Source organism: Salarias fasciatus, chromosome 13 (genome assembly GCF_902148845.1).
Source record: "Salarias fasciatus chromosome 13, fSalaFa1.1, whole genome shotgun sequence".
Classification (NCBI taxonomy): domain Eukaryota; kingdom Metazoa; phylum Chordata; class Actinopteri; order Blenniiformes; family Blenniidae; genus Salarias; species Salarias fasciatus.
In genome coordinates this window covers 20,454,153-20,477,676 of record NC_043757.1, presented here as the reverse complement: position 1 = coordinate 20,477,676, position 23,524 = coordinate 20,454,153, and the positions used below count along the sequence as shown (strand labels likewise).

At 42.5% G+C, this 23,524-nt stretch overlaps 1 protein-coding gene across 4 annotated transcripts; it reads left to right on the top strand.

Annotated features, from left to right (window-relative positions):
- Nucleotides 1-3,108: 3,108 nt before the first annotated feature.
- On the top strand, nt 3,109-23,229 carry LOC115399822 (methylated-DNA--protein-cysteine methyltransferase). 4 transcript variants are annotated; one of them, XM_030107397.1, is made up of 5 exons: nt 3,109-3,187; nt 5,588-5,736; nt 14,751-14,911; nt 19,440-19,579; nt 22,406-23,229. In XM_030107397.1, the coding sequence occupies exons 1-5, from the start codon at nt 3,125-3,127 to the stop codon at nt 22,532-22,534; spliced, it is 642 nt and encodes a 213-aa protein (XP_029963257.1). In that variant the 5' UTR covers nt 3,109-3,124; the 3' UTR covers nt 22,535-23,229. The 4 variants fall into 4 exon arrangements, with proteins under 4 accessions (XP_029963257.1, XP_029963258.1, XP_029963256.1 ...); XM_030107398.1 differs by having other exon boundaries at nt 3,119-3,187; nt 5,591-5,736; XM_030107396.1 differs by having other exon boundaries at nt 3,120-3,205.
- The last annotated feature ends 295 nt before the right edge of the window (nt 23,230-23,524 follow it).

The window sequence follows — 23,524 nt, the reverse complement described above, 5'->3', positions numbered from 1 at the left end:
GACCCGAGCACGTAAAATCAAATCAACACTGGAATGGATCATATCAAATTCTAATGAAAACATAATGTGCTCTTAAAATGTGTGTTGGCCCGGCAGCCAGTCATCCAGAGAGTCTCCCCCAGATGACGTGATGAATAGGGAACACCGATGGAATATGCATCAAAGTCGAGCTCATGATTTATGTAATAGCAGTCACTTGGACACTGATTAGCTGCTCTGTCAAGCGTGTAATACGAGAGGCACAACCCCTGGTTTATCAGTCATTTATCTGAAGTGCGTCCTGATATTATCACTGGATCCTAATGTCATCATTATGCCGCACAGCATGTGCGGGCCAGTGTGTCATGGTGCCGGCGACACTGCCTGTCAGGAGTTCAAGCCTCTTCATTTGCAAAATGCTCAGACATTCATAGCACTGTGTCAACAGTAAAATAGAGAAACCACATCATATCAGAGACGGAGGGACGGAGGCACACAGGCACACTAAATAAGTGGGCACTAGAGGGTACAGAGAAATTTTGTCTCCTCTTTGTGGTGGTGGTCGAATTGCTTATATGACGATCAGGCTAATTGTTTTGAGAGGAGAGGAATAACAAAGTGTCAAAGTAGAAAGAACAAAATAACAGGTTGCCTTTTTTGTTTTGTTTTTTTTATTATTTTCTCCGTGGTTTGATTTAGAGGAACAGACATAACATGTACTGTACGCTGGGTATACACAATGAGAACACCCAGACCTCCTCAACGTGCAGCGTGAGGCCCACAGAGCCATTTCTCCTGATTAAAATGCACACTCACACACACCACTGTGTGAGAGGATGGTGGTTGTTGAGACTGTCAGGACTTTCCTGCTCTCCGAGAGAATATCTGATATCATAAATGACTTCAACTCCTCCCACGCCAACATGAGAGTGAGACTGTGAACACAGGAAAAAAAAAGAGAGCGAGACACTGACAGGCAGTGTATGACTGAGCCATGACAGTCGTGCATTAACCGGATGGACAAAACTGCTAATAAACAATTTCTGTCATGATGACAAAAAAAGCGTAGGGTTGTTATTCTCGCAAACATCTGGTGGCGCACACTAAAAAGGAAGCTGTGCAGCATATAAGTCTATCGACACCTCGCACAAACAAAAATAGTGGGGGAAACTGTACAGGAAAAGGAGCTCTTTGAGTCCCAAACAAAAGATATCAGCCCGGCTGCCAACACAGACAGGGCACCACACCTTGGCAATGATGCCGCTCACAATCAAAGGAACAGTCGTCATCAGTGGAGCCGTGTTTTTAAAGGATATCTTAAAAAGATTGAAAATATGTGTCATTATGGAAAACAATTGAGCCTGGAACCTTTAGTATACCGTGTTGTTAAGTCACTCACACGCACCTCAGGCTGTTTATTTCAACATAATGACTAAAATATTTCCTGTTTCCACAATAAATAACCCACGCCATTCATGATAAATATATATGGCTTTACAAATAAAAATTGTAAAGTGCAGAGCAACCTAAGTGTGCTAGTGGCAATTAAAATCACCACACAATTAAAACTGCATCACAAAAAAAGAAAAGCAAAATCTCTCTTTGAAAAAATTTAAAATTGCACATTGGAGGATTTCTTTCTTTTCTTTTTTTTCCATTAAGTGCAATAAAGCAAACACAAAATATCCAGTGCGACTGCCACATATGATAATTATCTGGCCACGGAATGCAGCATTAAAATGATTTCAAACAGTATGGCTCAGAAGATCCAGCAGAGGGGGCTGCTTACTGCAATCATATGCTGATTAATTGAGCTTGATTCTCCCCATGCTGCGAACATAAGTTGTTCCACACTGTAGGCTACATGTTGGTATGTGGGTAAAGGTTACAAGGCTTTATCGAAGTCACCTTTTACCACAGGTAGCCCTTCACATCATTTTTGATGAATATTAAGAAAACAGTGATTTTCTGATTATCCCTCATCAAGCCTATATCAAACTAGGTTATGTTCATTTTTATTAATTGTGCATGTTGCTCTCTAATTAGCTAATGAGAGACAAAAAGCAGGTTTAGAGCAGAAAAATGCAAATGACTCTTAGAAAATAGCACAAAAAAAGTAAATGGCAAGGCTGAGAATCATCCTTCATTGAAATGTCAGAGATAAATGGCTCAAATGTCACATCAATTAAAACGGGGGACAGTTAGTAGTTCATTAAAGAGAGAGCCATATTGCACCGTCGGGTACCGTTGCCAACCCTTACTATCTGGGGCAGACTGGCAGCGGGTCCAGATGGCACGGAAATCCTCACAGATTTCAAAATGGTCTCTGCAGGGGTGGCGTTTTCTCCCCCGCTCCCACCCTCACCGCTGAGATGGGGTGTGGGCCACAGGCCCAGGCCGGCCTACACGTTCCAAACGGAGGCATGCAGAGAGCTGAAGGCTGCACAGAAATAAAAGTAAAGCTGCAGAGGACAACAGAAGACTTAAAAAGGAAAAAAAAAGAAAGAAAAAGAAACATGACTGATGCCACACACTTGGTTGTAATGACTGAAATATATGCTTCAACTTAATCTATTATTGCTCGAGGCAACATAAGGCAACTCCCTCTCCTTTAAACTGCATAAAACTCTAATAAAAGGATTGAGTGCTACCCCATGTGTTGTTCATAATAACATGCTGACTTTATTAGTTGGTAATGCCTAAGATGTTATTGGCTGCTGCAGTCACATAGGTGGTTTTTTTTTTATCCACAAACATTATACCCAGGACCCCAAAGACCTCACTGAGAACCTGTCACTGGAGATACTGAATTGGATAAATGTCTCAGCTATAAGTGGAAAGATAACACTGTTTGGAATTAATGTTCAAAATATGCATTGGAATATTTTTTTTATGCTGTAAAGAATATCAAGCAAATCAAATATCTAAATCACTACTATTACTAGTCTTCTGCGTGCAGGGGACCCCCTGAAGGACCCCAAATCCCACCTTGAGACCCAGGCTATTAGAGAAGCCGTCTCTGTCTGTCCCCATCAGGGGGCGGGGCGGAGACGATCCACCGACCAATCACAGAGCGGGAGCGGACTTTGGCGGTCTGTGATTGGCTGCTCTGGCCACGCTGCCTGGAGAAGCAGGAAGAATCGGAATGACTTTAGGCTCTGCGGCGGGACGACGACTGAGCACCGCGCGGATGTTAATGTCACAAACTGTAAGCTACGGCACTCACGTACGTCGTCAAACTTCCTCTAACACACTCTGACATCCTCAGCAGTTCAGGAATTATCCCAACACTTAAGCGTTCTTTGGAGCAAGTTAGCGTGGGCCTCCAGCGTACAAAACTCCGTCTGTCTTTTGGACATTTTAAGTGCACGCACAATATTGAAAGTGTGTTTTTACTGGATTGAAGAGACTTACCCCTCGTATATATGCGGCAGCCTTCCTGCGAGCCTTCGGCGTGCGTTTCATTAATCTAAAACAGCACATTAAGACACATGTTGCATTTCCACACCTGCGCAGTCACGCTGCGCTCTCCGCTCCATTAATCAGGCAGGTTTGACCAGGAACTAGTCTAATGAGAAACGAGTTAAATGATTGACGAGCGCGAGGACGCTGCCAGTGATTTTTAACAACACAAGCTGCTTATTGTTTGCTGTTCCTCACCGTGAAGAGCTGGGTAAACATCCACACATTCAAGGCAGCCACTAGTCTGCCGCGCCAATAAGCGCGCAGAACAAACATGATAGCATTATTTTTAATCAGCGCACACTATTAGCCAAGGCCATTATTGCCAAAGTCCATTATTCTATCTATGAGTCTATTACCAGCTTGCTAAATGGCAGGCCGTGTGCGAAGCGCTTATCCAAAGTGCACTGTACCATTGTTTGGCTCAGAAATTTCTCGCCTTTATTGTCAGTTCAGGCAAACCCCTGATGAATACAGTGAGAGCTGCAAGAGTAGAAACAAGAAAGTTGAAGCAGACGCATTTGTGATCACATACCATGACAGATGTGCTGGTGTTGGTGTGTGTGAACGGGGGTTAGGGAGGGGGTGGGGAGAGGGAGGGGGGGTAATCTAAAAATAAAAGATATCCACTCTTAAATTAAAAGCGCCTTGTTCAATCTGCACTGAAGCATTTGTGTTTCTCATTCTGCAGCCCGTGATTATTTTTAAATATCCATGGCTGTGCAAAATGTCAGATAGCACTTTTAAAATCTTCACTTTTATTTCGCGAACCTTGTTTTTTTCCTCTTTGTCTCTTCTTCAATTGACTATCAGATGAGAAAAGCAGGACATAATCAGATGGGCTCAGTGTTTTCTTTGCAGGAAATGTTAAACAAAAAATACATTTTTTTAAATCTATTTTTTTAATTACTCCATGATAAATTAACTGCCTTGAAAGACTGCAGGCAGTGAGACTTAAGTTTGTTTGATGCTCATGAGAGAAAACCTTTTCTTTCTTTTTTTTATTTATTGTGACAGTAAAAGAAGAAACTTTCTTAGAAAAATATAGAAATTCTGCATTTATCAATCACATGTGGTATAATGGAAACTGTAACACATTGTCAATGACGAATTATCTGTGTGAGTTTCTTTCCCCAGCAAAAACTCCAGTTATTCTCACATTACAGCTTTTTAGATTTGACAGTTTGTAGCTACTCCCTTTTTTTGCCTCTTGTTTTTTCTGTTGTATTTGTTTTGGAAACCTCACACCGGGACCATTTTGATGGACTCTTGTTTCTTTTTTTGTTATCTTTTGTAGTGAGCAATTATTTTTTTTCCAGACACCATGTTTGGCTTGCATGCATTAAAATTGTGAACAATGATGCATTGTAACTACATAGATCACGGTTACTGTACAAGCACATCTCCATCCAAAATCTCTGAATGCAAATGAAATCTTTAATTAAAAATGAGAAAAAAGAGAGATTTTGTGTTTGTACCCTTTACACTTTCTAGATCAAGGTTCCTGTAAAGGTTTCCTTGGTTGAAACTCTTACAATCAATGTGACCTTTATTTATTATAACCCCCATCTCTCAAAAACTCACATATAACATAGTCAATCATCTCTCCTTCCCTCAAAGTAAAAATAAAAAAGGAACTGCTGTCTGGTTATTGCCAGTATCCATCTCAGTCGTCAGAAAAGCTGCACGTTTTTGCTGTTGTTAAGGGCTGGAAACCAGAATCCCATCGGAGTTGCACCCTAAGGAACAAATTTAATGCTAGAAAAACATCCCGGCCATCAACCAAAAATGACGGATTGAAAATAATGTCGAGCTATCTTGGGAATCCCCCACCAGACAAGGGAACAGACTGCATTGTTTTTCTCATTTATGTGATATATAGAACAGAAAGAGGGGAAAAAATGGGCGATTTATTGGTTAGATAGGCGTATTCTTTTCCATGCACAAAAGAAATATTGGATAGTAATGTAGGGATCAAGTCACATCATGACATTGTTTGGAGGCTAGGTGTTCAAATATGTAAGTCATCTTTCGTTGGTGGCCCACTAGGTTTTCAATAGATCATTCAATGCAAATATGTGTGGGAAATTGTGAAAGTTGCCACATGAATATGTCAATGAACGCGGCGTAATTTGTACTTCCTCAGCAGGGCAGCAAGATGAAGAAGCAGAGGGAGAGCCAGTGCACTCAGAAGACCATCTCATTGCTGAGCCCCCTGGGGACGATCCAAGTCAGTGGATGTGAGAATGGTGTGCACACCATCCAGATCCTAATGGATGTCGCACCTGCTGAAAGGTACTGTACAACAGCCGAGCCGGTGACGTGATAAACAAAGGTGTGAAATTTACAGGCAGACAGAATCCACTCCTGTGATGGAGTGCCACCATTCCTCATTGGAAGCAGGGCATTTTTGTAGATCCCACAAGAAATATCCTGGAGAAAGTTGGGCAAATATGAGCAGGCACTAGAAATATGAGGGGCACTAGAATACAGTTGGGCTTGAAATTAGATTTCTGATGGCATGTGGTTGTGATTCTTCCCGCAGTATATTTGAAATTTCAGAAAAATAACTTGTTTATTACCCACAGGGGAGTTGATTAGACCCGATGTCTGTAGGGTCAGCAAAGGCCATGGGGAGCACGGACTGTTCTCTCTTGTTTATTTATGTTTCCTTCAAGTTGTATGCAGCGGTTTTGGGTGTCGACTGACACTCGGAAAATGTAATATGTGATTGCATTTCATGGCCGAGCCATCCCTCAAAATTGTCAGAAGGTTGACGGTCTTACTGAAGCGACTGAAACTGATTAAAGTCGGTGCTAATAAGTCCTTCTCCCGTATTTGTACAGGTCCACATCCTACAGCTCAGATTAGTTTTGATTAGATTGAAATTAAATATCCATGTATCGCAGATCCACATTTGATAAACTTGAATGGTTTGGGAAATTAAACCATTTCCAAATGCACCCAGATAGGAAGTTATCCTTTTGAAAATGTATGTTCAAATTCTAATTTATGGAAACCCATTAATGACCTTGTATATTATACCTCAACATGTGTTTCCTTCCTGACTGTCTGCTATTTCCTAAAATTCATCAAGCAGGAAAAACATTCCACTTGTTGTTAATGAGTTGAAGTCGGAAAATTAATAATATGGAATTTTGATTATGGAAGATGTCCTGTAACCATGCGCAAGCACCTTTCTCCATCTCCTTGTGAACGGGGTTTAATTTGTGTGTTCAGGTTCAGTAGGAATATGCAAATGAATTTAATGATTCGCATCACTAGATCATTTCTCAGTTTAATATCATTTGCTATGTCGGTCATAAGCGAAGCTTTGATTTCATCACTGTCTGTATGTTCTCCAAGGTGTGAGCAAGAAATCATTAGCGGGGATGTTTAGATTTTATCGGGACCAGTTGAATATGTTGTTATTGTCACAGGGTAGGGAGAGCCAGAGCCACCGCAGATATATGGAGCGACGCAATGTAAACAGGCATTAAGGGAGGCGAGATAAAGTGACAAAATGCGGGCTTATCTTTGCAACGGGCTTTACATGTAGATCTCACAAAAGCCTGCCTGTAGCAGTAATAGTTCAGATCAGGCATTTCCATTGATTTATTTATGACATACTAAACAAGGCTCTTTTCAGCTTGGGCTGTGGTGTGGCGCGGGCTTAGGAAGTCAGTGTGATAAATGATCTCTTAAGAGTATATTTTGGATAAGGGAAATAGATAACGTCCATGCATAACACAGAGAGAGATCACCAGCAGATATTTGTGAAAGTGCCAAAGCGTCGCAGGCTTTTTTGTGGACCGCCTGTGCCGTTTCCCTGTTATTTTTTTTTTCTTCCACAATCACCATTGGTTGGTGTTGAACAGCTGGTGCAGCAACAAAAGCATTTGTGGCATTGATAGATAGTTATTGATAAATGCCATTATAGCTACATAAACGCCCTTGAAGTATTGCTTACCCACCATGACCGTCAGCTCTTTCTAATAGAAACGTCTCAAGCCCCTTTTGCTTCCTAACTGATCTTAGGAACATTTCCTGAAATCAACCTCCTCTGCCAGTCTAACGACAGCCCTGAAGGCACCATCAGATGAACAAATTCATTACATCTCAACAACCCCTGTTGGGGCCCAACGCACCAGCCTCCCTGTTAACCAGTTTTTTTTTTTTTCTCCCCCCCTTCAGTTTTTAGCATGGCCCCGGCGTTCACAGAAAAATGATACACATTTTGTTTACAGGAGATTACTATTATCTGAAATATGATGCTTCTTGCCTCTTTTCACACAGAGCACAGACACATAATACAGAGGAAATCATAGAGCACTTTTTTATTAGGGTGAAAAATGAAAAAAGGGCCGGACTCCTGCCCCGAGACATTTTGTGAGCATATTATTTTACAATGCTTTGATCAATTTGTCTGTCAAGCTGGCTGAGATGTGGGGGAGCAGGAAAAAAGCAATTTAGCTTGTGAGGTCCTCAATAGAAATGTACTACAGGAGCCTGTGTATGACATGTTGCATTAGAACCTGAGTAGCCTTTATTGCCTGATAATGTCGCGAGGCAATGCTGATATCAATCACCCTTTAACAGCCGGCGTGATGTGTTTTTATGAAGAAGAGAGAAAAAAAAAAAAAGAATAATGCATGAAGCATTTCTTAGAAAATAATTGATTTAATTCGTAGCTGAGGGATTTCTGCTTTTAACAACATAAAAATATTGTGTTAAAAAAAAAGCAGGCACAAAATGTGCTAGAAGCTAAAAATTGTTAAGAACAAGCTCTTTGCATATGCTCCTATAGAAAATTGTAATTAATTTTACACGGATAAACATTCTGTCTCATTTGCATATAGATATAAACAATATATTTGTGCATCTGAATTCCCAGCACACTTGGGTCACGTGATCCGCCTAAAATCCTAAGTGGCTAAAACCAAAAATTATCATTACACTTCCCAGGCCGTAAATCCCCCTTTTTTTTTTTCTCTCTGACACAAAGCCTTATAAATCTGTGTCTGATTTTTCACATTGCACATTGTTTTTAGTTAATGATTTTCATCTGTTTGTTGTTGCTGTGATAGCGGGGAAATGTACCATATGCTCCGGCAAAAGACAAATGATTAGCAAATGAAATTCTGGACAGCTGTCTGACTGAAAGCGTTTGGTTGATAGCATTCTGCTACCATAATTAGCTTAAGCTTTGGGTTAATTAACTTTCTACCTGGATATGCATAATAATAGCATTCTGCAGAAAGCCAAGGAGCCTCCACTATATCAGCAGCAAAGGCTGGCTTTTTATTTTGTATTTCGGCTGCATATTTCAATTTCAAGAGGCGATTTAGCTCGGGAGCATCGTCAAATATTGTAGATTTTACTCCCCAAGCCAGATAATTCTGAAACAATAGGGGTGTATTATGTGGCAGAAATGCCATTTCTGAATGTAATTAAAGCGGATGAAAGCAATCACCAATTTTTAAACGCTTTTGTCTAGCACGAGGCCTACTTGTAAAAAAATACCCATCAAGAGGAGAAAAGAGGCAAGAGAACCCCCAAGTCCTTATATAAGAGGCCTTTGAGACTGAAGTGAAGTACAACAGTAATTAGTCTTTTGTATGAATTTGCCGGCCATGGTCATGATTAGTTAAGCATATGAGAGGACTGCAGGACTGTATTGCTCTTAAGGAGGAGGGTGTTAAAGTCTATTTATCACCAGTTATCCTCACAGCTTTCCATTATCACTGACAACACTGGATGGGGCCTGAGAACCGCCTAATTGTTCTGAGGTGGAGTGTTTTTGTGTCAAACCCGTCACCCCAGTCACATTGGCATTCATAAGCAGCCAGACATTTTCCATCTATCTAGCCCTAATACCCAAGCTGTCACAACAGCTTTTACACACTACCAACGCGAGTGTGAAATATCTGAGGTGATGCATTTATCGTTTTTCTCACACTCATGTAGTGTTGTGAATCAATGTCCTGGTTCACGCTGAATAGCGGTATGGTAAAATGTGTTCCCGGTTTGGGGCCTGTTTACATGATGTGCTCACACACCGGGAATCATAACAGCAAGTTGTTGTTTTATTTTTTTCCCCCCCACCACTCTTTTTTTTTTTTTTTCATTTACCTATAATAATTTTAGTCTACTCCTCTCACTCTATTCTTTTCCTTTTCTGCCTCAGCCATATTTATTTTAACTTATAATTTTAAGCAAATAAAATTACTGTTTTGCAGCACACGCATTGTTATATATAGACAGAAAATTGTGCAAAAATAAACTGCTTACATTTGTAACTAAAATGCTTTGTCATACAAACAGTGATCTGCTGAGATATCGAGCGAAACCATCAATAAAGCAATGTGGAGACTTTTTGGACGCAGTCCCTTTAGAGATTATATGAATAATTCATCGGGTAATGATATTCAGATAATTTTTTTGTTCTATTTTTTGCCGCGGCCTTAGAATATTGTTTTGCATGTCGTGAAGTGTAGTACTCAGCTGCGTATTCATTAAGGTGCCGCTCCCTCTGGCCCCTGGACCCATCTGTGCTCTATGTTTATGCCTGCGTCTCCCGGGACCGTCCCAATCAGGCTGCATGTGCCATTTCCTGTGTAAACCAACACCTGTGTAACACACTACCTGTAAACCGCCCCACGCAGACGAGACGCCGACATTCACCGGGAGGAGAATCCGCCGAACGTTGTGGTTTTTTTTTTTTTTTTTTTTTTTTTAAAGCAGAACCTCCAGGGTGAGGTCCGGGAGCCGAACGGGAGTTACTGCCCACTGTCGAGATGCAGCTAAAAGCAGCTCCTCTCGTTTTGCTTTGTCCCTCTTGTCCTCTTCCTCCTCCTCCTCCTCCTCCGCCTCCTCCTCCTCTTCCTCTTCTTCTTCCTCCTCCACCACCCTTCTCCGCTGTCGACTGGGAAGTTTTTTAAGTTTTTCCAGCGTGCGGCTTGCGCTAGTTTGTTTTCCAACTTGATTGGATTCTATATCTGCAACATGCAGAAGTGTACAGTGTGTGACATACTAAGGCAATATGCAGAGAGATGATTCCGCTCTGACATCTTGGAGAGGAGTACGAGTCAATTATGCCCAAGTGTTGTTCTTGCTTATCTTCCTGCGGCACCAAACAAGGATTTAGTCAAGGATTTAGGGGTGAGGGGGCGGTGGTGGGGATCATGGTAAGCGGTTCACAACAAAACACTCAAAACTCTTGGGAGAGGGCACTGATTTAAAAATAAATTACAGAAGACGAAGCGCTAACACTCAAGGGCCCTCAGCAGTGCTGGCGTACACAGGTGAAGATTAGCCTCCTCGCTAATCAGAGGAACAAGGCAGTAATTTGCTCTGAACACAGACAGTAATTAGGACTTGGTGACACTGGATTCCCATAATGCCTTTGTGCTTGACGTGGTCAAATTTTGACAGAGGCTATCCATGCAGGGTCACTGTCCCCCCCCAGTCTCTCGGCCCTCTTCAGTCGAGGCTCTAAAAGGTCCCTGCAGTTACAGGGGATCCCTAATGTACTTTATGCCTCCCTCACTGGCTCCTTACCATTCGGGTAATTGGAATCTCTTACTGTGGCACTTGAGAATAGAGGCTAAAAACGCTATTTGAAACTGCTCAGTAGTCTGTTGTAGATAAACATTGCTGCGTCGGGGTGTGGATACACTACATAATGGAGTAAGAGTTAAGGCTCTGGTAATACATGCCTTCACTGACTCCTGTGGCTAGCCAGTTGGGAGAAGACCTAATTGTTGTGTGCTTTGTTGCCTACGCCGCAGTATTTTACCACCACCTTTATGTATTGGATTGAGTGTTGCGGCCTCTTCGGCGGACATTCGCTAATAAGAGTTTGCTGGATATCTAGAGAGCAGTTTATCCGGCCCAGTTGTTTTTATTTTGAAACCGCAGAGCACAAAACGCGCGGCCCACAACAGAATAGAAAGCGTTCCTAGCAGCTTACCAGCATCCGAAAGCTCCCGACTTTAGTGCTGCAGTAGCCAGATAGGCATCTGAATGATCTTCAAATGGTTGAACGAGCTGCATTGAGCAAGTGGCTTACAATTGTATCACAGCCTTTGGCTCGGAAACCATCAGGATCTTGACATTCATAGAGACATGCTGTATTTTTTTTCCCCTTTTTAGACAGTCATTTTAGGCTTTTTTCATGCTCTCTTGAGTCTTTGACGTCTCTGAGTTAAGTATCTGCAGCTATAAGGCTGAGGAAAATATTGGACTTCTCTTGGCCTTTTCTATTTCATCCTCTGACCCGCCATGTTACCCATGATCGGTGAAGGAGAACTCTGGCAGGCTGTGTCAAAAGTGACAGCCGATCGAGTCAGGATGAGCGCCATCACGCTTCACAGAGTGGAGGCATGAGTTCTGAGTTTTTCCCCCTCTTTGTGCAATATACCATTACACCCTTCGCCAGATTCCTTTCAATTAGATCCTGTGGTTAACCTGTTTCATTCTTACGTCTGCGGCCGATAGAAAAAGTCTCGCTGAAGTCTTGTGCAAGTAGAGATAGCGAATATGCCGAAGGAAATTGACAAATTTAATGCCGGCTATTCTTTTTCTTCCTTTGTCTCCTCTGATTGTTTCTTCCTCCATGAATGAAATAACCTCCAACATTATATAAATGCTCAATTCATTCTTTATATTAGAGTTGGAAAAGAGGTAGAACTCCAAATGACTCCCACTTTACGCAACAATGATTTATGGTAATTGGAAATTGATTGTGACAGGAGCACAATATTAGAAATTTTCTCAAATCACAATCTTCTATCAGGGGAAATATTCTTTTTAGTGCAGCAGATCCGTGGCTAGTTTGGAATTAGTTTCTTATTTCCTCACCTGTGATGAAATAGTAAATGGCTGAAGGACAGTGAAAAAATATGATTTATGTACTCCAAAGATAATAAGAGAACAATCCTGCCTTAACCTGATTTGAAATGTTTAGTCAAACCTAAACACACTTGCTACAGCCAGTTATTGAAAAACTCTTTATTATCACGACTAATTATAATTCTCGGTTTTTTATACAGGGGGATGGCAGTTACTTTAGGACAATATAAAGATTGTTCCTCCTTCGAGGGCTTCTTTGTAATTAGCCCGACATTTATTGCACATCTCTAATCTCTCATTTGAAGGGCACAGTTTCTAATGTGCCAGTCTGGACTCCATAAAGATCATATGATGCCGTTTGATTTCGGATTCGCTGAAGCGACTGGAAATGCTGCCAGAGCAGGAGCTACATCTCCACTGCCCACATGCTCTTTAAAAACAATCCCCCATTGCACCTAGAGGTGACAGACTTCAGCCCGACTGATGTTGCTCCCCCCCCCCCTCCTTTTATTTATTTATTTCGCTGTTGTTTTCCAGCCATAACATGTACTGCATTGCATTAACTTTTACTACTGTCAGTGTTGTATCACTCCGACACCTTTAAAGCGGGGCGCATCCATAAACTAAAGGGAGAGGAAAATTAGCCACGGTGACAAGTCTGAAGTGCAAGCTGGAGGTCAAAGGTGCCGAGCCTTAAGCAAAGGTGCACTAGCCTTTGTCCGGTAGATTGTAAGGGCCTGCGGGTCCAACAGGAACATTTCCACACACAATATCCCCGAGCTGTCAGTGTGCAGCGGCTGGAACATCCTCTCAGAGAGAAAGAGGGGGTGTGGAAGGGGAGAGGAGGCAGCAGTGGAGGTGGTGGGTGGATGCGTGTTGGATTGGGGGGGGGGGGGGGCGGCATCGGTGGTGGTGCAGAGAGGGAACAGTGGCCTGAAGATCCTTGCAGAGAGAAAGAGGGGTGGAGGGGTGTGTGTGTGGGGGGGGAGGGCGTCGGGGCGTTGGTGGTGGGGAGCCAAAAGAGCTGGAGTGGGAGGATAGAGAAATAGAGAGGGGGGGAAATGAGGAGGGGGTGGGGGGGGTAGAAAGGAGAGACAATGACAAGTAGGGGCTGGCTGGGCACTCACCCATGCCGACAGAGATTGCCATGAGCCATGGCCATTGTTTGAGCGGGTCTCAGCACAGAACCCGCCGGTGGGTTTCCGAGTTTTCAGCACTCAACTATAAACTGCTGTGCGGTTTATTTAGAAATGAGAGTATTTACACCTTTTACTGTATTTACACCCACTGTTAAACGGCACCCGGGAGACTTCCATCACACAGCCACAAACTAGCAGGCAGAGCAGTTCTCCGAAAACTGACCTGCTCAGTCATAACACTCCAGTAAACCTCGGCTTCACATGTCCAATATAAAACGTTGCTCAAACTGTGACCTGCAGAAGTGTAAAAACACTTTAGGGCCGTGTTGTTACAGCAGGCGGGAGAGAGATGGTCTGTGTGTTTAACAAAGTAAATGTCTATTATTAATACCATACAGGATAAGCCAATTTTGAAAAAAGGGGCACTTAAATGGTGATATTATTTATTTATAAGTCCTGTACACCAGTTAATGGAATTGGCGGCCTGCTTTAGATCCACAACACAGCTTGAGGTCCACTTTGGAGTAATGCACATGCTAAGAGAGGACCTTCCCAGTAGGGTCTTTAAGTGTCAAATATGGGTCAGTCTGCTTGCATTGACCTAGGGGGTGGTCAGCAGCAGAGAGAAATTCAGCTGTTAAGTGATGCCAACTCAACCATCGGCAAATTCCTCCAAGCATCTACTCATGCTAAGATGCACGTCCAAGTGCAGTGCTTTGCCGGCCAGCTCTGCTCTGGCCAAAAAATCCATTTATTCTTGTCATGAACTATAAACTAGACCCAGGCAGAGTTGAAACTGTTGTTAACGCTGTGCTCTTAACTTTCTCTGACTACTTTTGAAAACTGTTTTTTTTTTTTTCTTCTTTTTGCTTCCTCTAAGTTTTTTTCTTTTTTCTTTTTCTTTTTTTAAATAAAGCGTTAGTGCTGTTCCTCCTGCCCTGACCGTGTTTTCTCTCATACTACATCACACTGCACTCCGTATAAATGTACATGCACTGTAACAAATGTGTGGATTACCGTCTTTATATTCTCCCGAACTTCCTTCAGTCTTTAAATACCCGGTGTGTGCGTGTGTGTGTGTGTGCGCGCCCGAGTGTCAGGCGCGCCGGCTAAATACACAAGTTTAAATTTCAAACACGTCTTTATTCACAACTTTAGTTCCACTCTGCAAATTATGTCATCTTGCGTCCGTGTCACTGGCGGCATGTTATTACACTCCCGTGACATATTTTAGCACTGTTCAACCAAGAATTGGGTATTATGATTGCTCCTCTGATCCCCGCCTCACCTCCCCATCCTGCCTTATATCCCTCACAGGAGCAGCGGGGCCCCCCTGAGCTGTGTGGTCAACGATAGCCCGGCAGAAACGAGCCCCGAGTTGCAGCGCTGCGTTGAATGGCTCCAGGCGTACTTCAGTGAGCCGCAGACCGCTGGGAGTCTCCCGCTCCCTGCCTTTCACCACCCCGCCCTGCAAGGAGGTCTGTCATGGATAAATATTTGCAGAGCCATGACTGGGATCAGGCTTTCACTCTTAATTGTCAGTTACATCACTTACACTCACTGGCTCACTGTGTTATAATGAAGTATTTTATGGCTGAGAGAGGGAGAGAGAGGGAGAGAGAGGGCGAGCGAGCCCGGGCAGAGGAGAAGTGAGCGAGTGGGTGAGCGAAAGGAGAGAGAACAGAACACAGAGCTGTAACTTGGTTCAGTAATCTGTGGCAGCTCTTACCACGCGTGTTAGTCTTGGCAAGCTTTTCCATGATTCTTGGCACATTCTTTGAAACTGATCGAATTCCACTCTTGACATTTTCAGACAGGAAGCTTTTTTTTTTTCTTTTTTTTTTTCTTTTTTTTTTTTTTTTTTCTTTTAATGAGAACATGTGAATGGTGGTAAAGTTTGAATGAGCTTATTGTTGGCTTGACCAGTCACCTAGGGCGAGTAAAAATGAAAGCACCCCAAAAATGGACAATTAGTGTCCTTTCAACTGGTAGCTGTGACTGCGGAGTGAATGATTGAGGGAGCCGGGAAAAAAAAAAAAGACAGGAAAAAAAAAAAGAGGAATTAATTATCCTTGCTGTTTTTGTTTCAAGGAAACAAACAACGCTGTAGCCTGACGGCTTTTTTTTTTTTTTTTTTTTTTTCATAAATTCTTGCCATTTTCAAAACAATTACAGACTGTTTCTTTGTCGCTCCGAGATGCACGTTGCATGTTAACTTAAAGATTTTTCCAGAAGTGCTTATTTAGACCCAGAAGCACACCTACACAGGGAAAGAAAAAAAAAAAAAAAGAGTACCTCTAATATATGCATTTAACAATTGTGCCTCTCTTCCCCTGCAATCAGGCCTTAGTTGCTCTCTAATTTCATGCAGATCTGCAGTGCTTGAGTGATGGCATTTTCAATGAGCAGGTACTCCGTCGAGACCCTGTATACAGCTATGAGTCCCACGCTCCCGCAAAGGCAATGCAGAAATACATCAGGACCAATTACGATATCAACTTTCAGTGTGATTCCCTTCGCCACCAAGTGCTTGTGTACCAGCCCCAGGCTCTTTCAAATCGCATCTCATCTGAAGTCTTTGGGGTTTTAATTAAATTTCAGGATAGATGGAATTCTTCATTAGTACCTGATCTGAATAGGTGATTGTGCTGTGTTCCACCTCTCTCCCTCGCCTGTTGTTTTGGGGCTCAGTAAATACAGGGTTTAGGCTTGGATTGCTCTCAGTAGTCAGAACCATAGGCCATCCCAGTATAAAAATGTTAAATGTGAGCATCAAGAGTATTCGTCTTTTGAGGGAGAAAAAGTAGCAGGCTTTCTTTTTTTTTTTTTTCTTCTTCTTCTTCTTGTTGATTCACAAATATTAAGGATTATTAATTTTTTATTTTTTTGCTGCCTTACTGCTGTAAGAAATCCTGCTCGATTCAGTCATGCAGCCACCGCCTGCCTGAGAATAAAAAAAAAAAAAAACAAGTTTAATCAGGTCATTACAATCTGTGACAACCAACTTTTGTTTGCACAGTTATCTTGTGGGAAAACCTGAACGCGACGGCGCTCTTGCAGCACTTGTCATGTAATATTGAGTTGTGACCTTCAGTTGAAGTGTTGCCATGTTTATTTACACATTTCTGACAAAACAAGCCACTTTTCATATTAGCTGTCACGCTATACCTGCGAAACAAGAGGTGACATGAAAGGAGACGCGAGGCGCGGCGCTCTATAGTGTCTCCGACTGATTGTCACGCGCAACATCACACGCGAGTTTTTTTGGTCGACGGGGGCGAGGGGATGGCGAGCGGCGGGCGTGTGTGTTGTGTGCCCGTGCACACTCTCGCCGGCTCCCCCCAGAAAAACACAGACGCCAACGTGGGTTCTTAAAACGATGCATATTCTTATCTCATTAATTATACATCCATATGTAACAGACGAGAGGATCTTAGTCTCGGTAAGCGGCACGGGGAACGTGCGGGGAGGGGGCCGGGCGGAGAGGGGAAGGGGGGGGGGGGGGAAGGGCGCTCTTCAAAGCCCCCAATGACTGTGTTCCTGCAGGAGCTTGAACCTCCCCCTGTGCACAGCGCAGGGCGAGATGAGACACTCACCAGGACTCGCCCCTGTGATGTGGAGAGGAATTAGGGAAATGAACGTTTTCAGAATATCGAATAATCAGAGAATCATCAGCACCCCGTCAGCCTTCAAAAGTATGGATCCCTCAAGACTCAAGAGACACTTTGACTGGGAGTCAAAGTCTTTCCTCCCATTAGACACAAAGGATAATGAGGTAGCTGCATATCCACTATTGTCTTTTTATTCTCACAACTGCGTACGAGGTGACTGTCAGCTGGAAGTCATCACCCCAAATCTATCATTAGCAGGACTGATGGATATCAGTTTATTGTTTTCTCAATTTGTTTTATTTATTTTTTTTCTCCAGCTTTGAAATTGCTCTCATACACAGAAATATGAGCAAATCAATCATACATGTCAATATCCTCATAATCACTATATGTGATCGATTTTTTTTTTTTTCCTTCCCCCGGCTGGGTCGATCCCTGCCTCTGCAGCGGCCCTCTCACCTGGCCTCACGGCAGGTAATGACCTGTGACATAATTATGGGATGTCTGTAAACATGTAAGTGGTTCCTCTCAAGTTTTATTTAAACAATTGACACCGCTGCACCCCGATCTAAAGAGGGTCCTGACCCCAGACACACCGTATTAGGCTCTTTATGAAGTATGGGGCTAGGGGACTGCTCTCCAAATCATTGCTGGTCACCTCGAGTGACCCACATGAAGTCTCTGTCACTAACGCTGATGAGGGCAAAGTTCTTTTAACCCCTGCGCCGGCCAGATAAAAAGCAAAGACATTTGTTTTTTTTTTCGTCCAGAACTGCTGGAGATGTGAAAGCTTCCAGGAGAAACAGCTGCTCAGGATTTGTAAAAAGGTGTAAACAGCGCCGTGGCTTGTTGCGCTCGGTCTGTTTGTAGGCAAAAGTGCTCAGCGGCTCCTGCTGGTGTGACACCGACTTTTGGTTGTTTGTCAATAACGTGCGCATCAACCGGGATTTGTCCGAGCCGCAGTCTGGGCAAGGCGTCATCGCGCCCCACCGGTGACAAAGCGATATCAATATGTATCACACACACACACACTCACACACACACACACACATCGTGTGGCCAAATCCGAGCTTTATGAGGGAGAGCGGTGCATAAAAGAAATTTCAGGGGTGTATCTTATCTCCTCATAACATTAAGTCTGTCTGCGTAAGAGCCCGTCATCTCGTTGACAGCGTGATTATTACCTGAAAAATTATTAAACAGTACCTACGGGCCTTGTTCAAGACAAAGAACTCACATGGGTGCGCATCAATCAAATGTATCCCCTTTAGGTTTTACACTTATTCCCCCCAGTTTAGGCAAATTGCCTTGTTCGCGTGGCTTTGTGTAGCAGAGAGTGACTATAAGGTAGCGAGGGAGCCTGGGGAGCAAAGGATGTTCACTCTGTAGAAGAGAGACAGGGGTGTGACATGTTTTCACACAATGCCAATTTAGAGGGATTTCACATAGATCACTTGTCATGTGCTCTCTTAGACCATATAAATGAGAGAGAATGGGAGATCACTAATTGAATTTTCATGACTGAGTACATGTATATACTAGAAGAGTCTCTCACCCCCTCTTGATAACGAGACCATTGTTCCCATTTTTGTTCTCTGTGCAAGAAAAGTGTTTTTTTTTTTGTTTTTTTTTTTTGTCTTGTCTTTGCTACACAAGCTCAGTGCATCGGGCGTCTCAAGGTTTCGAGATGCTTCAAATACTTTTCTTAAGCAATCAGAGCTAGACAAACATGCCTCTCACTCACTGCCTGCTAATCCAGAAAAAAAAAAAGATAATGCTACTGCTAAAGTGCTAATGAAATCAAAGCCGTTAATGTGGTCGGTTAAGCTGTGGATGATTTGAAGAATTCCGCCATTTAAGTGAAGATGATATAATGAATCTACTCTGAATAGAAAGCAATTAAAAGGACAAATTGGTCTGATTAACCTCAAAGTCATCCCACTGCCACAAATGGTGTGCAACATTCAAATTATTATTATTAAAAATCTGGAGCAGATTTGCAGTCTTTTTGGCCTCTCTTAATCCTTTTAAATGAAGGAGCGAACTTTTTTAATTTTAGCTGTGACCTTTCAAAGCATAACCTAGATTTTTCTGCCATAGGAATAATTTTCTCACGTCAGCTTCTGTAGCATGTTAATGCTAGTTCTAAGGTCAAATTGAGGGACTTCCATGTATTTAGTTGTTTAATGAGTATTGCAAGAAAAGGTGGGGAAAGGGAGAGGATCACGGAGCAGGAGCACACACACACTGTTTTTGTAGTGAGGAAAAAATGCTGTTTGAAACTTGATTTTGAGTTGAAAACTCTTCGTTTTAAAGTGTGATCAGACGGCCTGGTTTGATTGATTAAACGGGGAACCCTCTCTGTTCTCTCCCTCCTCCCGGTCCCTCTTCGAAGACGCCTTCACCAGCCGCGTGCTGCAGGTACTTCTGAAGGACGTGAAGTTTGGAGACACCGTCTCGTACAAGCGCCTCGCCGAGATGGCGGGAAACCCCAGAGCGGCGCGCGCGGTGGGAGGGGCCATGAGGAGGAACCCGGTGAGTGCGGCTGACAGTGATTGACAGGCCTCTGTCTCACTTACGGTATTTAGTCACTCAGGGAAGGTGAGTGTATTTGTTTCAGTGATGAAGATGATGGCCAAAAGGTAATTACTGCATTTATCACAGGTAATGGACGACAAATTCTATGAGTATTTCTAAAGAGCGCTTCGACAGTGTCACATTTAGAGTTGCATTGATTCAATTAAATAAAACAACATTGATAATGAATTATTTTGATTGCTGGTTTGGGGAAAAAATATTTCAAACTGAAAGTCTTCTCAAAAATATGTCAAAAATAAACAGTATGTAGACTGATAAAGGAAAAGAAATCAGTAGAAATGGTCGACTTGTCTATTGAACATATTACAGATCGCTTCAAACAAGAAGAGTTGCAACCTTCTAGTGTTTTCATTGTTAGTTTAACTGTAAAATTAAATATAATATTCATTTTGTGGAATTTATATTATTATGACATTTTTAAACATGATAAAGGGAATTACCTGATACTGAAAATGTATTTTAGTAAATATAGCGGTAAATGATTTGTTTTGTTTCGTTTTCTGGAGGATCTTGAAGAAGCACCACACATAAGAGTTATGTCCAGTAAATAAAAAAAATTAAAAAAACACATTTAAAAAATAAGTTTCCTCTGATACATGATACGTAATCTCAGCTGTAGGTGTGTTCAGTGTTCGGTGGTGAAATAAACGCCCCCTCCGAGCGGCTCAGGTCTACCTACAGCAGGATTTTAAGCCCACACCTTTTGTTCCTCTTTCTCTCAAGTCTTTGCTGTAGATGTTCACAGCAAATCTCCCAATTCTTGTAGGAAACCTGGCCCGCATCATTTTGCCCATGAATCCACTGTGTACAAAATGGAGGGCTAGAGGGCAAGTGGTGTGTCTCCTTTTGATCAGACCCTTTGATCAAAGCCTGTTTAACTCTGCCCATGTAGTGCTGTGGGCACCACCGGTGCGCTCCGCGAGGCAGAGAGCACTTCTTCTTCTTCTTCTGCAGCGAATGCAGCCAGTGAGATGTTCTCCCTCTCGCGTGTGGTGAAATGCCGCGTGCACGTCCTCCTCTCAGCTGTTCTGCGGCTGGAAGAGTGATTTATAATGGAAGAAATTGATTTACAAAAAGGGGGAAATTAAGTAATTCACAAAAATCCTTTTTTTTTTGTTGTTGTTGTTTTTTAAAAGAATGATCACTGCATTCTCAGTGTAGTTAGTACATTGCATTAGCCCAATGGCATTGCTGCTGGATGGCTGTAAAATACCTCTCAGTCTCATATTTTACAGACATTTCTTTGCTTTGGTTGGTGAGGCTGGGAGCCGGAGCCGGAGCCCCCAGCCCCTGATCCAGAGTCAGATTGTCAGTGTCAATTACTTGTCAGGAGCACTGCTCCAGTCGGGCTTCAGCTGCGAGAAGCTCAGTGTGCTCAATCGATCCTCGCCTCTCTGTGGCACTTCTTCTTCACCAGGATTTGAGTATTGATAAGCCTGGTGTAGTGCTCTTTTCCCCCCCAAGTGAAGAAGCAGATCCAAAGGCCTTGAGGGTACCCTGCTCTCCCTCCAAACCCGGGGAACAGTATTGATCCGAATACTGGAGCAGTATTTCTCTGTCTGCAAGGTTAATCTGGGGCTCGGAAAGTTTTATTGCTGTTGATATGGGAGCGGGTTTAATGATGGATCTGAACCGAAACGCACCGCATGTCCAACTTTCGTATGAAAGGCTGGAGGCGTTGCCATCGAGTCGGGGGCGAGTCTTTCAAAATGGGAGGAAATGCAGCCACGACGCAGCTGTGATGCCTTCCTGTTTAGAATAACAAGACACACACAAAAAAAAAAAAAAAAAAACGAGGGCAACATTAAAAATATTTTAAAAGGAATAATTGCTGTGATTCACTCCAACCGTTGCCACTCTTCTTGTTCTGAATTCACAATGATCGAAGTGTTTTAGGCTTGCTTGTTTAATCTTTCTCCAGCCATTTAGTTTACAAAGAACTCGGGACCCCCCTGGCAGTTGTCTGCAACAAGAGTAAACGCTCCACCGACTTCCTCTTTTTAATGATCACAGGGTTATCAGATCTTAATGTTGACACCCTCTCGATTGAATATTCATCCTGCTGGTGTTTTTGCCCATTAATTTTTGATTGCTTCTTTGCTTTTCACTATTAAAGAGTGAAAAACATTTATACCCAAAGACTGAGCCATCACCCTGAATGTGGATTTGTGCAGGATCAAACCAGACACTTCTGGTGTGGCACTTTGTTTTCAAGCAGAGCATGAATAAGAGAGAGAGAGAGAGAGAGAGGAAAAAAAAGTGCAACAAAAAGCGAAGTTCGTATTTTCTGCACGTTTGCTGCTTTTAAGTCACGCCGTTTAAGTGGTAAATCAGAGCTTCTTTCATACATAATACATATCTACTATCAACACATCCCAACCGCTCTGTTGCGGTGACAGTAAATGTCGACCTGAGAATAAGAGAGCAGCTGATTTTTAAAGCTCCAAACTGTACTTGTTTTACTCAAATGTTAGGTTTTTTTTCCCCCTTTTCTTGGCTTTGTGAGAATTTATAATTCTAAAGTTTAAAACTTGAACACTGGAAATCAGTTTTTGTCCAACACTCATACATGTTTTACAAATACATGTAATTTTTTTTTTTTTTTGAAAGGTTAACTTAGTGAACCCTTAAAAAAAAAAAAAAAGGGTGTCTGCGCGCATGCAGAGATGTTTTGCAATATTTGCAAAAGAAGTGCAGATGTTTGTTTCCTCGGTCTTGAATTCCTCTCCCCCCACCCCCCCCCTGCCTGCCTGTCTGTGCCAGATTCCTCTCCTGGTTCCCTGTCACCGAGTCATTTCCAGCTCTGGACAGAGCGGGCCGTACATGAGCGGCAAGGGCGACCACCTCAAACAATGGCTGCTCACCCATGAGAGGCAGCGAGGGGAAGGCTAAAGCATGACAGAGCCCAACTGTCCTTCATTCAACACACACACACACACACACACACACACACACTAACACACACACACAAGCACAAGGCCAGGATTTTTTTTTTTTTTTAATATTTCTGAAGAACACAAAACAGGGCCATAAAGTTTAGCGTGCTTGGCAGACACTGTGGAACAACTGGAGTTACTTGTAAATATTCAATTTATACTCTTTTTTTTTTTAAATCTAAGAATAGAGATGCTGCATAGTTAATGTGATACCGAGTTGTTGCAGAATTAGAATGTACAAAAATAACTTAAACAGAGAACAGTAGGAATTACAAACATATGCTCCCGTGGGTCTCCGTTGCGTTTGCCAGATAGTGCTGGAATGGTTTTTCTAAAGAATTATTATTCCCTTAAAAATATGTCTCTTGCATTGTTGTTGTTGTTGTTTTTTTCCTAAGCAGAATTAGTCTTTGTACCTCTCGTTGGTTTTTTAATTTCCTGCCAAGTGAATGCTTTGTTCAACATCCAGTGATAAAGGCTCTGAATTTTACGGCTACAAAGCTTTGTAGTGAAGCATTTGTTTTGTCTTCATTTAGATCTCATTGTTTGCTCTCGCCTTATAATCCACCTAGAGTGGCGACGTCTTATGTATTATATACTGTACTTTTGTTGCATTCGACACGCCTAAATAAATACATTTCAAAATGACAATTCCCGTCTTTTCATCATTTTCCTTGTATTTAATTTAGGAAGTGATTTCATGTTGTATCCACTCAGTTCAGCTCACAATTAATTATGCTGTATGTCTCTCTCCTCGCTGCAGCTCTGGATGTCAGAGCTCCTTCTTTTATTTCTGAGTGGTGTTTTCCATTAGAGGGCAGTACAGAACGGGAAACAGAAATCAACATTTCAACCTTGAATTCATCCTGCACATTTAATCTGTAATTTAAATGTTTATACGTTATTTTATTTTCATCACAACCCTGTTTAATCCCTCTGGGATGAA